At 34.5% G+C, this 12,318-nt stretch overlaps 3 protein-coding genes across 4 annotated transcripts in view; 1 reads left to right on the top strand and 2 right to left on the bottom strand.

Moving 5' to 3' along the window:
• The window catches only part of LOC116305711 (uncharacterized), a 31,230-nt gene extending 19,297 nt beyond the window's left edge, over positions 1 to 11,933 (bottom strand). The window contains exons 1-2 of one of the 2 annotated variants that reach the window (XM_089036441.1): positions 11,779 to 11,933; positions 422 to 483 (exon numbers count right to left, since the gene is read on the bottom strand). In XM_089036441.1, coding sequence (XP_088892567.1) covers positions 422 to 464 — 43 coding nt within the window. In that variant the 5' untranslated portion in view covers positions 465 to 483; positions 11,779 to 11,933. Of the gene's footprint in view, positions 1 to 421; positions 484 to 2,872; positions 3,206 to 11,778 lie in introns of those variants that run through there. The other variant, XM_031715677.2, reaches the window with a different exon arrangement.
• LOC148907418 (uncharacterized) lies at positions 6,954 to 8,280 on the top strand. The gene has a single exon (XM_089036768.1). The coding sequence runs from the start codon at positions 7,105 to 7,107 to the stop codon at positions 8,185 to 8,187; it is 1,083 nt and encodes a 360-aa protein (XP_088892894.1). The 5' UTR covers positions 6,954 to 7,104; the 3' UTR covers positions 8,188 to 8,280.
• Positions 8,335 to 10,813, bottom strand: LOC148907419 (uncharacterized). The gene is made up of 3 exons (XM_089036769.1): positions 10,617 to 10,813; positions 10,440 to 10,502; positions 8,335 to 9,626 (listed from the first exon to the last, which is right to left on the bottom strand). The coding sequence occupies exons 1-3, from the start codon at positions 10,721 to 10,723 to the stop codon at positions 8,939 to 8,941; spliced, it is 858 nt and encodes a 285-aa protein (XP_088892895.1). The 5' UTR covers positions 10,724 to 10,813; the 3' UTR covers positions 8,335 to 8,938.
• Positions 11,934 to 12,318: the final 385 nt, after the last annotated feature.

Here is a 12,318-nt window from a genome sequence, read left to right on the forward strand (position 1 = left end):
ATAAAAAGGTAAATTTTACACCGTGAAAAGATGAAAAAACTTACTGACGTTTTGTCGTGATGATATAACTTATATTTTGTCCACAATTCTTTTGCAAAAAAACTACTCTATGAAATACAATAATTTGTTACACAACAGTCTGACAGAAACTATCATTTGTCAGAGCACTTTCTGAATTTCAATTTATTTAACAAATGCATGGTCCTACTAGACATTATTATATTCTCTGTAAATTTCTAACACTTTTAGAGCTTGTAATCCTGAGTTTGTTCAATGACAGATAGTCAAATTTGACAGAAATTTTGATATAAATTAAAATCCTCTCTCTCAAAAACATTTTGTTTTGCTAATTACATTAATACTTAAAAACTGCACTAGTTCCTTGCTCGTTTTTGAAGTGGCCAATAATAAAAAATCTTACTTCTTCTTTCTCCTTGGTTACGAATGCTTACAAGAGCTGACATTGTGTAGCACAACTGAGAACTGAAAAATAAATTGGGGCAAAAGTTAATTAGCTGTTTTAGAGGATGAGGTAGCTACCATCTTGGAAATATGTACCCTCAAACAGCCCCACAATGCACTGAAAAGCCAACTCCACACAGTTTTTTTCTTTAACCTCACAATGGCTAAGTTACATAATTGAACACCAGAAAAATGAGTAAATACAAGTAACTTTTTTTTTGTTTTTTGTTTAATGTGCAAACATGTAGATGATGAGTCAAAAATACTAATTTAAATTTAAAATTTGTTGAATTGAAAAATTAATACTTTATGCTCTATTTATACTTCACTGGATAAAGTACATGAGCAACTTAAGAGTACATGTTTTCGTAGATTGGAGTGATTTGTTTTATAAATACGAGAATGCTTCCTCAACTTTAAAATTGTTAAATCTTTAAGGACAAGACAACTTATATAAATCTGATAATTGCAACAGGTATTTTGACAGATATTTTTCATTCAAATTCTAAAAAAGCTATCTGATGTAAAAAATCTAATTTTTACATTAAATAAAACTTGGTAAAATTTGTAAACGATTAACGGTCGACATCCTCAAAATAGAAAATCTTCTATTTTTTATAAATATCCCTGCATGTGACATTATCTTCACACAAAAGAAACCAAAATTTGTAAATCCAATTCAAGAAAAACAAGGAAAAAATATAAATAATTGATACAGAAAATTTTTGGGGAAGTTATGACGTTTGAATGGTTGAGGCACAAAAGTTAATTTATTTTGTAAATAATATTAATAAGTGTTTTGAGTCGATTTTATATTGCAAGTGCATAGAAAGCAAAATAAGGGATCACATTTCAAGTCTGTTTTATGGGATTAGCAAGCTTTTACCTAAATGTCATACTGCCATAATGTGATAAGAATTTTTGTTATGAAGACTCCGCTAAATTAAATTTTTTGAGGTATGTTTTCAGAGTGCCAAAATAGATGCTTCGTTTGCTTTCTGTAAGAATACAAGCGAAAATATATATTTGAAGGTCGTCGTGTAAGTTCTTCTAGGTTAAGAAGCCAAGTAAAAAATGCAATCGCTTACTAATATCACGGATAAATTAACATTCTTGCGTGCGGTTGCACTCAACAGGCTTTCCAAAAAAGCCATTCTAATGCTAGCATGCATGACAAAAAAAATATTTTAGAATCTTGTAGAAACAGAAAACAATTTCTCCTAAACAATAATAAACTTGACACTGCTCCTATTTGCTTTTAAAACTCAGCGAGATTAGACAATAACAGAATTAGTTCTGCATCAATGAAGACGGTCTTTTCGATTTCTTTCCTTAAACTTGGAAATTTCTTGTCAAAATTAACCCCTTTGAAAATAATTATTTTAAATTGAGTAAAATAGTATCGAATTATTTAGCTAAAGGGAAATTAAATATGTTCAAAGTGTCAAAGAGCTACATTTTTAATATATTTTGTGTACAATTTTCTAGTCTAAAAGTCACGTCACACAGAAATAATTGGGATTTGCAGTGAGTGTGAGATTTGTACCTTCAGTAATTTACCAAGCTATCGACATTGAATTTTTCGATAATTAAACGAGAATCAAAAAGATTATTATACGTGATCGAAGAGATGACAGCGACGGAAAACGGAAACAAGTGGTTTATGACGATTTCGGGATATTTCCTGTAATAACAAAAGAGTTGTCCTGATCAGTGCCTTAGAGCTATAGATGATTAAAAACTCGACTATCATAATCTCAAATCTATTCTGATGGCATTAGAACGATTTATCGACTGAAGAATGTCGTATCTTTTAGCAATAAAGCAACAGGTCTGGCCTGGGCGAAGGATTGTCAAACACTACAAGCAGATTACTTAGATCTTTGTAAATATTAACATATTTTTTTGAAAGCAGGAAAATTCTGTTCTCTGATATTGGCTTTTGGTAATACACAATGACATTTTCTATTCCAATTTAAGTACTAACTCTAAACATAAAATAACACATCGAATCCACAATACAGATAAATTATTATTTGCAAAGCAAGGTTCGGCCGGATAGTTTCGAGTTAATTTGCTGAAAATCTTAACACATTTATTAGGATACGAGGTATAAATTATTCACTTCTCTGATGTTATTTGCTTAGTTTTAATTCCTAAGTTTCTAACAAAGCGCAGTGACAAGTTCGATGCTCCAGAGTTCATAATACGCACTCCTTTTGGATAAAGAGCTTTAGGCATTATTTACTTAACTTAGAAAATATACTGCGTGGTATAAAGTATGGAAAGATAAAACGAAAAATCTGTACATGAAACCTATTTCGTCCACCACGAAACCAGAACATCTGAAAATTTCAACACGCTAGTCAAATAAACGAATATAAAGAAAATGAAATTCGTTCAAATTCACCTTTAAAATCGAGGATACTCATCATAAACGTCCTCTTGTCCCTGCCATTAGAGGTTTTGAAGTCGACAGTCCTTGGTAATAATTCTCTAGAGGTGCATATATTAAACACTCTAGACTCGGAATGGTTAAAACTTTGTTTATCAGTTGGACAGGACTCGCATGGTATAGGGGACCGTAGACAGTCTCTGTTCACATATCGTATACACTCTAGTGGACTAGAATTGATCTAAACTCATATACACATTCATAAAACCCTTTTAAATGAAATTCAAGGCCTCGATAATTTCCTTTCACGTTGTTTAATTCACCGAAGCCCTTCCGAACAGCCACTTGGGAACCCTGCCCTGAAGGCACTTTGGGTAATGTCGCGAGATATCGCGTTTTCGTGACGAAAAAGCGTCACGCTCGAACATGCATCACTATAAATTGAAATAACAAGCTTAAACAAATTCACAATAAAAACAATTTTATATTTTCTTAAGATTTGGACCATTAACACCAGATATGATTTAAAAGTTCTCATGTCAAACCAGCACTTCCTTTCCCAGTAATAAACAAAATGAATAAGGTTTAGATAAGTTTGGACCGGAAGACCTCCATGTCTTGTGGTTGTCTCGAATGACACACCGACAATACACTAGCATATTGCGAATGCTTCCTCTCTATCTGTTAAAACTGTGGTCAGATAGCTTATATTTTAAGAGGCATTCTGGTGACTCAAGATTATTCGTGGACTAGGTAATAATAATCAAAATATTTCGTAAACAAATTATTATGGCATGAGTTTGTTATGTCGCAAAGGTTTTCAGAGTTATGCAAACTTTAGTTAGATTTCAATTTTCTTAATTTTCTTTCTCTTTAAACCATAAAGAGAGTTTACTTTCACATTTTAGTCATAAGACAAGCTAGTGGCTTACTTGTTTTTTGGAATCAGTTCTTTCGAAACTTGTCTTTTCGTTGCGCACCAGTTCAGAATGACTTCGCAGTCAGTTGCAAATATTGTTATTCCTCATTGTGAACAGGTGGTAAGACAACTCTATCTAGAAACACTCTTTGGTCGACAGAGACACCTTATTAAATGTGAATAAAATATTCATATTTGAATTTTAGGTAAGTCAATCCATTGCCAAGCAACAATGTGTTAAATAGATTTAATTTACTAGTTAAATTTCGTGATACGTCAGAGATTCTAAAATTGGCATATGTTTTGCACCAGAGAAACTTGAAGCCGAAACTTTCAACAAATTTCAATGTGTACATCCAGCGACAGTTGGGAAACAATTTATCCTAATAGCTTTATCGTGTAATATGCGCTTACTGGCCTTTTGAACTTTTGGTGAGAAAATTTCTCCAAAAAACTTGATTAACGCCTACTAGTTTACAAGCACCTAATCTTTAAGGATTTCACTTATGTCACTATACTGAAGAATTTAACGAAGAAAAAGAAAGGTTAAAACTGAGCAACAAACAGTAGAATGACAACAAGTTCATTATTCAGTACAATTGATAATATCATAAAACAATAAATAGTCCATCATCTTAGCATCCTTTTACGAGAAATGATAATCCGGCTATACACTCAGCTAGAGAGGAATAGGTACGTCGTCATGAAAAGACATTAGAGAGTTTTAGATTTACGTTCACGGCAAACGTGAAACGTCAGTTGATCAGTAAAAACTTTCTTTTAAATTACTGAAAAAGAATCGCAAAAAAGTCCAAGTAGTAGAAAAACAAAAGAGTATTTGCGCTTGTTGAGAAGGTTTGTAAAAGGTAAAGTAAAATACAGGAAAACTATGAAAACGTGGTCACGTTTGCCGTTTGCTATTAACTATGTTTGCGGGGAGAAAAAAAAGTCAATCTAAAACTCTCTATTATTCATATTTTTTTCAACGCCTTCAGCCGATCAAAACCGTCCAACGCTTACATCAGTCTAGTTCTCAGGGACAGACAATTGTATATATATATTTTTTTATGTTGATTATACTCGATTGCAGACACGTTGCGGTATACATTTATACATATATCTAATTTATTCAGTATATTTAATGATATGCAGAACCGAAAAATCGCTTTTGTTATTGTTTGTTTCATTCAATGACCGTCAAAATATTTTTTTCTTGTCTATTAGATCGTACACATTATAAATCAGTTGGTTGTAAGCGTTGAAAATGGTTATTTTGCATTATGCATCTCATTAGATATTTGTATAAATGTGTAAATGTGTAAATGTATACTACAACGTTTCTGCTCGAGTGTAACTTGACGGTTTGGTTACACAGAGCCGGTCCGAGAACAAATGGCACGAAAAGAATTTGGCTAAAAAAATGGTTGAAATAATGCCTTGATATTTTGATTTACGGACTTTCAGAAATATTTTTAGACATGTTTTTTTTTAGCAAAGCTAACGTTGAAAATATGAATTTTGCGAATCTTTATAACGTAGTGTAAATTATGGAACGACGAATGAGCTTCAAGAAATTTTTGAGCAGTCGAAGTAAACTCATTGTCTACAAGTACAATAAGTATCGGGTAATCTCAGACTGACAAGAAAAACCACGAAGCTAAGTAGAACAACCGCGCTAATCTAGTAGAACAAAGATCAAAGCAATAAATAGATCATATTATTTCCGTTTTTACAAGAAAACTTCGATTCACATCATTGTAATTTGTACGTCTAGCTTGTGAAAATCTTGTTTTTATATACGTGGTTACCGGGGTGTGGTTGGGACGGATAAGGGATTTACATGCATACGTACAATGGCTTGATTAATATACGAATTTAATAAAAAATTTGGAGCTGACGAAAGATCTTTAATAAGGTTCTTTTGTGGGCTTTTAGGGAAGCATACTACTACTGTTAAATGGTTTTCACTTTTAATCAATCAAAAACAGAATAGAATCACCCATCCAATCATATCGCTCTTAAAATATGTAAGCCATTTCAATATCACGACGATAATCTACTTTTGGATGGAAATAAAGTCTAATGCATTGTAAAAAGAGCAATGCATTGTCCGTGACTGCAGGAAAATTTACCTCTAATCTCGTATAACGAGTCGATATCTTTTTAAAGAGGGTAGGTTAAGGTCATCGGTTCTAATGGTCATTTGCCTAGCTGATCTATAAATCTACTGATAACCTCTATTACTGTATGACACGACGCGGTAGTGTGGGCCGACATGTCATATTACAGCGGCTTCAGTAAAGTCAATGAGCTTTTACCCGGCGGCTAAGTATATTCAATACTTTACATTCGATTCTTGCCTTGTAAAATCGTTCCAACGAAGAAATAGAAAACGCGCGCGCGAAGTGCTTCTCGACACTTCTCGAGTTTTCTGCCAATCCCCAAGTGCTTTATAACTGTCTGCAGCACAGCAAGCAGGTTTTTTTTTTTCTTTTAGAAAATTTAAATTACAATAAATGTATTTCAGATAGGAATGAAGCAACTAAAAGTGCTCGCGCGTGCTGTGTGCGCGCTCTCATAAAGCACGCGCTCCTAACCAATCAGAACGCGAGATTCATAATAATTATCTTATAAAGCGTCTTTATGCGAGGCAGTGACTTTCATTCAGTTTGTCAGCTGCCGCGCGAGCGAGTGCTATTTTTAAAATGTGTACATGGACAAAATCATTCAATAAAACTTTACCCTGTGACCGGGCACTATCAGGCCAAAGAGCCATGTCACTGTTACTGTCAACGTACGCACGAATCTGGCATTTCGTCGAGCATGCGCAATAAGAATGACAAGTCTCTGTGGGTCGGGAGTGGTACGTGCTGGTTAGAGGATACTAACATGCAATAGACGGGTCAAATAGATGTGACTGAAGCCGATAAAACTATTATATTTGCGGAGATACTCATTGTTTTCTCTCTCTCTTTTTTTTTTTTTTTTTTTTTTTTTTTTTTTTTTTCACCACCGAGATTTCAAAAATGTGCATCTTTTATCTGCAGTTTTTCTGCCGACCTTTTGTCTTTTCCAGAGCGAAGCGGATTGACATCTATCTAACATGGTATTTTTGGCGTAGGTATATGGAAATTTTTATGCGATCGATCAGTAAGGTATCCGTAGTGCTACTATTAGAGAGTTTAAGATAAGACCGCTACGGTAGACTACTACGGTTGAACGCGTCTGGTGAATACTGGATCGAGCATACCGTATACGGTTCAGTGGTCGCAAAAAATGATATATTTTGATTCGCAACCGAGTGCTATCCGAGTGTTGGCTAGCAGAAATGTCGTTTGAAGATATAAGAAATGCAATCGTCATTGCTTTTGCTGATAGTATTTTGAGAGAGGATGAGTTCTTGATTTTATATGAAGAATATAAACCCTCTAATCCTTCTTATCCATTCTGGAAATACGACTCCTTTTGCTTGGATGACTTGAGTTCTAGCGAGTGCGAATCTAACTTCAGAGTCGCAAAAGAGGATATACCAGTGTTAGGGAACCATCTGCAGCTACCTGTACGCTTCGTTTGTTCTCAAGGGACTGTCTGCAGTGGATTAGAGGGCTTGTGCATGCTGCTAAAGAGATTGGCCTACCCTGGTCGGTATTACGATATGATTCCTACGTTCGCTCGTCCAATACCCGAGATAAGCATGATAACAAACACTGTGCTTGACTGGATTTATGAAACTCATGGTTTCCGTTTATCCTCCTGGAATCAACCTTTTCTCTCCAGAGCATCTTTTCAACGATATTCAGAAGCCATATTAAGAAAAGGCGCTCCTCTAACGAATTGTTTTGGCTTCATTGATGGGACTGTCCGTCCAATATGCAGACCCGGCTTACACCAAAACGTAGTATACAACGGACACAAACGAGTTCACGCGCTAAAGTTTCAAGCATTAGCACTTCCAAATGGTTTGATAGCCAATCTTTACGGTCCAGTGGAAGGGTGCCGACATGATGCAGGGACGTTAAGAAACTCAGGACTCTTGGGAACCCTTGAAAGAATAGCTTTTAACCCAGCAGGGAACGTTCTCTGTGTATACGGTGACCAAGCCTACCCGCTCCGCCCCAACTTGATGTGTCCCTATCGCGTTGGAGATGTTCCTGTTCTAACACCTGATATGAGGTCTTTCAATGAAGCTATGAGCTCAGTCCGAGTCTCCGTGGAGTGGTTGTTTCGCGATGTCTCGAACTACTTCAAGTTCATTGACTATAAGAAAAACTTAAAGATAGGATTAAGTGCAGTAGGAAAGCAGTACATAATAAGTGCATTGTTCAGAAACATGCTCACTTGTTTGTATGGTAATACAACCTCTGAGTCATTTCAAGTTGAGCCTCCAACATTAGCTGACTATTTAGCATAAAGCGCATAATATCCTGTTGGAAATATTGCAACGCTCTTCTGTTTGTTTGTTGTTGTTTTTAATAGAATAAAGTAGGTCATTACACCCCTGAAATAGATCTTATTTAATTTGATACATTTTAGTATACCCCAATTGAAATTCCATCGGTTACATCTATTTTCTTGGGTTTATTAAGCCTTCTGGTAATACATCTTCATAATTACATTAATAATTGTTATATTATAATAATAGTTACTATAACCTGGTCCAATTGACTATTAAGCCTGGTTCACACGAGCAACGCAAGTGCAAACGCAAACGCAAGAAAATGGAAAGGTTTCCATTCTTTCATTTTTAACGTGTGAACCGTACCGGTGAAAACGCAAACGCAATACTACAACGCAAGCCAGTCCTTTCGTTTGTTTGTGTATTTGCGTTGCTCGGGTAAACCAGGTTTTACACTTTGATCAGTAATAAATATTTACAAATACTTAAAATTATTCAATATATATTCACAATAATATTATTTCTATAAGTTGAATAATGCAGTTTTGAATAAATAGCTTACATACGTAACACACGCATCTTGGTTTCTCATACTTTAGTTTTGTTTTGTGACTGATATACTGTACGACATCGATAAAAGCATTTCTAATAGAACAAAAACACTAGCTAGTGGAAAGTATTATTAAAGTGCGTTTCACATTACATTAAGTAATGTAATTTAACATACAAATCCAAACAAGAACCGAGTGGTTTAAAAGGCAAAAACTTATTTTGCTAGTCTTTTGACAATGTCAGCCATAAGTTGCATCTGTTGCTGTTGCAATTTGTAATGTTCCTTTTGCTGTTCTGCTTGAAGACGCATTTCTTCTCTGCGTAATTCAAGATCTTGCTTTCGCAGAGCGGTTTCTACTTCTGTTTTTTCAGCCAAGTACTGCAGTGCTTCTGACCCTCCTTTTCTTGTTTTACGTCTTTTGGTCAACGCCTGCTCTACTTGGCCGTTCCCCTCTGAACCCGAATCACCACCTTCACTACCACTCTTTCTTGTTTTAGACCATGTTTCCATTGCATTGTTCCTAATGAATATGGCATTTTGTCTCTTTTTTTCCTGATTTTTTTCATCCCTTGCAACTTGGATCAGCGGAGATTTCATTTTTTCGACTATTTCTTCCAATATCATCTCATTTTCTGTTTGGTCATCAGGAGCAATGCCACTTGCAGACTCTTCATTCCTGCTTTTTTTCTTGAAGTCTGCCAACAATTTGTTGAAACGTTCCCTCACACTGCGTTGATCTCTAGGTTGACTTGAGAAATGAGCATAGCAGTTGATCCGTTCTGCTACTTCTGTCCACCTAAGACCTGCTTCTTTAGTCCCAGCTTTGTAGGCAAAAGGCTCGAGGGATACTATTTGTCGTAGAAGAAGTCTATCTCGTTCCTCTGTCCATCTAAATGTTCCACTGTAAATGAAATAAAAAAAGAAATAAATTTTTTTTCATGCCCTAAACATAATTGAATACCAAGTTATAATAAGCGAATGATTAAGTGCAAATATATTGTACCCATGAAATAGAGAAAGGGCTTCCATTACATCTGTGTAATAGTTTGCTGACAAAATCGCAAATTTAATTTAGTGCAATTTTTTTTACTGAACAAAGACTAGCGAGAACTAATTAGTGCAATTTCTTAAAAAGTGTCTCACGGATATAAGGAAAATACTCTAGCAAAGCACCTCTCTCAATATATTGCTCATAATTGATTAGTGCCAAGAAAGACAAAACTTTATTGAGCCGCAAATACAAAATTTCCTGCATAGAATGATAAAATTAGGAACAGAAAGAACGACACAAGAAGGAAATGAAAAAGTTTATCAACATAAGTTTTTTTTTCCAGTGAGGATGTCGCAAGTGCATGGTTGGTTTATTCCATGTTAGATGCAAATTAGTTGTTGTTAGTCCAGCAAAATATTTCATGATTTTAAACTAATTGCATTCAAACAACAATAATGATGACAATAATAATAATAATAATAGTAATAACTATAATAACAATAACAATAATAATAGTACATTATTTTCCTACTTCGTTTCCTAAGTGTCGTGGGATTGAAAGTACAAATATAAAAATATTTTAGAGCGAACGCTTGTTGCAATTAAAATAAGGTGATGTGACAATCAACCCCAACTAAGAAAAACATTTTAATGGACTTTATTCTCTCTCTGCATTAACTCTTGTGAAAGAATTACAAAGTAGTTTTGATTGTTTTTACTTACTTATTGCGAAGAGAACCGGTGACATCCGACTCCACACGTGGAACATTGCATGGACTTGTGGAACTAAAAAATTGCGATATTACAGCGTGTTAAATTGTAGCAAGCTATACAATACATTCTCATAAATTTAACCTGATATACGTACGCATTTGCAAAAAACTTATGATAAACACTCACCAGTTTTCATTTTCTGCATTCGGCGAAGCCATGGCTGAAATAGGAAGCCAAAATGATACCGGATTCACGGCCAGCCACTGCATGCATGAATTTTCATCCATGCGCATTGAAACTCGTCCCAGATCACGAACCGCGTTCAACCGTAGTAGTCTACCGTAGCTGCCCTATCTTAAACTCCCTATTATCCTTGGAGATACGAAATTTATCTTCTCGTGTTTAAAAGACTCTCACGACGAGTTCGCTGCGCTCACTCGTTCGTGAGAGATTTTCAACACGAGAAGATAAATTTCGTATCTCCAAGCGCCCAAGTAATATTCTGTTTATTATATAATTATCCATGAAATCAACTTAACAAGCTTTTAATTTATTATTGTTAAAAATTTTTTTATAAACTAATAGCTTAAATACACATGGTAACGATATTTTCACATGTGAATATATCAATTTTTTTGAAAAGGAGAAATATAGGTATTTTGTGGATAATTTTAAAAACAATGTCTTGAGGGAGATTTTGACTTCAACGATAATTACTTAGTTTTTTCTTTTCTTTTTCTTTTTCCTTTCTTTTTTTTTTTTTTTTTTTTTTTTTTTTTTTTTTTTTTTTTTTTTTTTTAATTTTTTACCTCAATCTAATACTATCAAGAAATGAAATTAAAACTACTTTTCGAAAATACCTTACAGAAAGATTTAATTATTTTTTAATTTTGGCGAAAAGAATTCCAAAGAATGTTTTGACGTCATTTGGGATTGACGTCAGTGACATTTACGAAGGTCTGACGAATGCTATCTCTGACTGAACTAAAACAAAATCTTATTTTATAAAAAATATTAAAAGTTTGATACCTTAGCTAATTACTTTGGATGAAAAGGATAGGAAAGTATTAGAGTCGCTGATAAGGAAGTTGCCTTGGATTTGAAGATATCGGCTTTTTGTCGACCCTTGATAATAGTTGGAAGCTACTCAATGGGGTGTTGATGCTTTATTTAGCGAATTCTTTTCTCGAGATTGTACCACGAAAACCCCGACTCGCCACTGACTTACCATTAAAGATACTCTTCCCGTTTCATAAAATAAAATCATAACACAATTTACACAATTAATGACACTATTAATAAATGAACATAAATAGGTGCTGAAGTTATCTAACAGTTATCGACATACCTTCATTTTGAAAATCTTACCGAGTCCAATGCTCAAGGCAAGTCAGTTAACACGTACTTCGGAGTACGCTAGATCATTAAATTCTTGACGAAAATCCTCGAAAGAGTGACAACGAACTATCGAAACGATAAGAACGAAAAATGTAATACAGATAAATTAAGTATGAATTCTCTATTAACTCTTCGTCGTCTTTCAAGTCACAAAGCGATTTCTCTACTCGGAACACGAGATAAAGTCACTCAGGCGATATCGTGTATATATAGACGCCTCCCACGCCTAAACGGAAGTTGAAGATTATCGACGATAATATAATATATACATGTGCGTTTGGAAATATCTGGAATAAATAAAACGTCAAAAAGGAAAATATATCGGCTTTTGGTAATGCTTTTTTTAATATATTTAATTATTTAACGTATATATAACGTATATGTTTTTTCGTTTTTATTTTTGTTTATCGCTTTGGTTACGTGACCGGAGTAAAACTGTGGGCGAACACGTTTTTCTTAGTTTTTGGATTGACGTGTGGGAAGAGCGACC

This window comes from Actinia tenebrosa, unplaced genomic scaffold (assembly GCF_029948245.1).
Source record: "Actinia tenebrosa isolate PJP-AT-01 unplaced genomic scaffold, QUT_ActTen_1.0 PGA_scaffold4__44_contigs__length_22323623, whole genome shotgun sequence".
Classification (NCBI taxonomy): Eukaryota; Metazoa; Cnidaria; class Anthozoa; order Actiniaria; family Actiniidae; genus Actinia; species Actinia tenebrosa.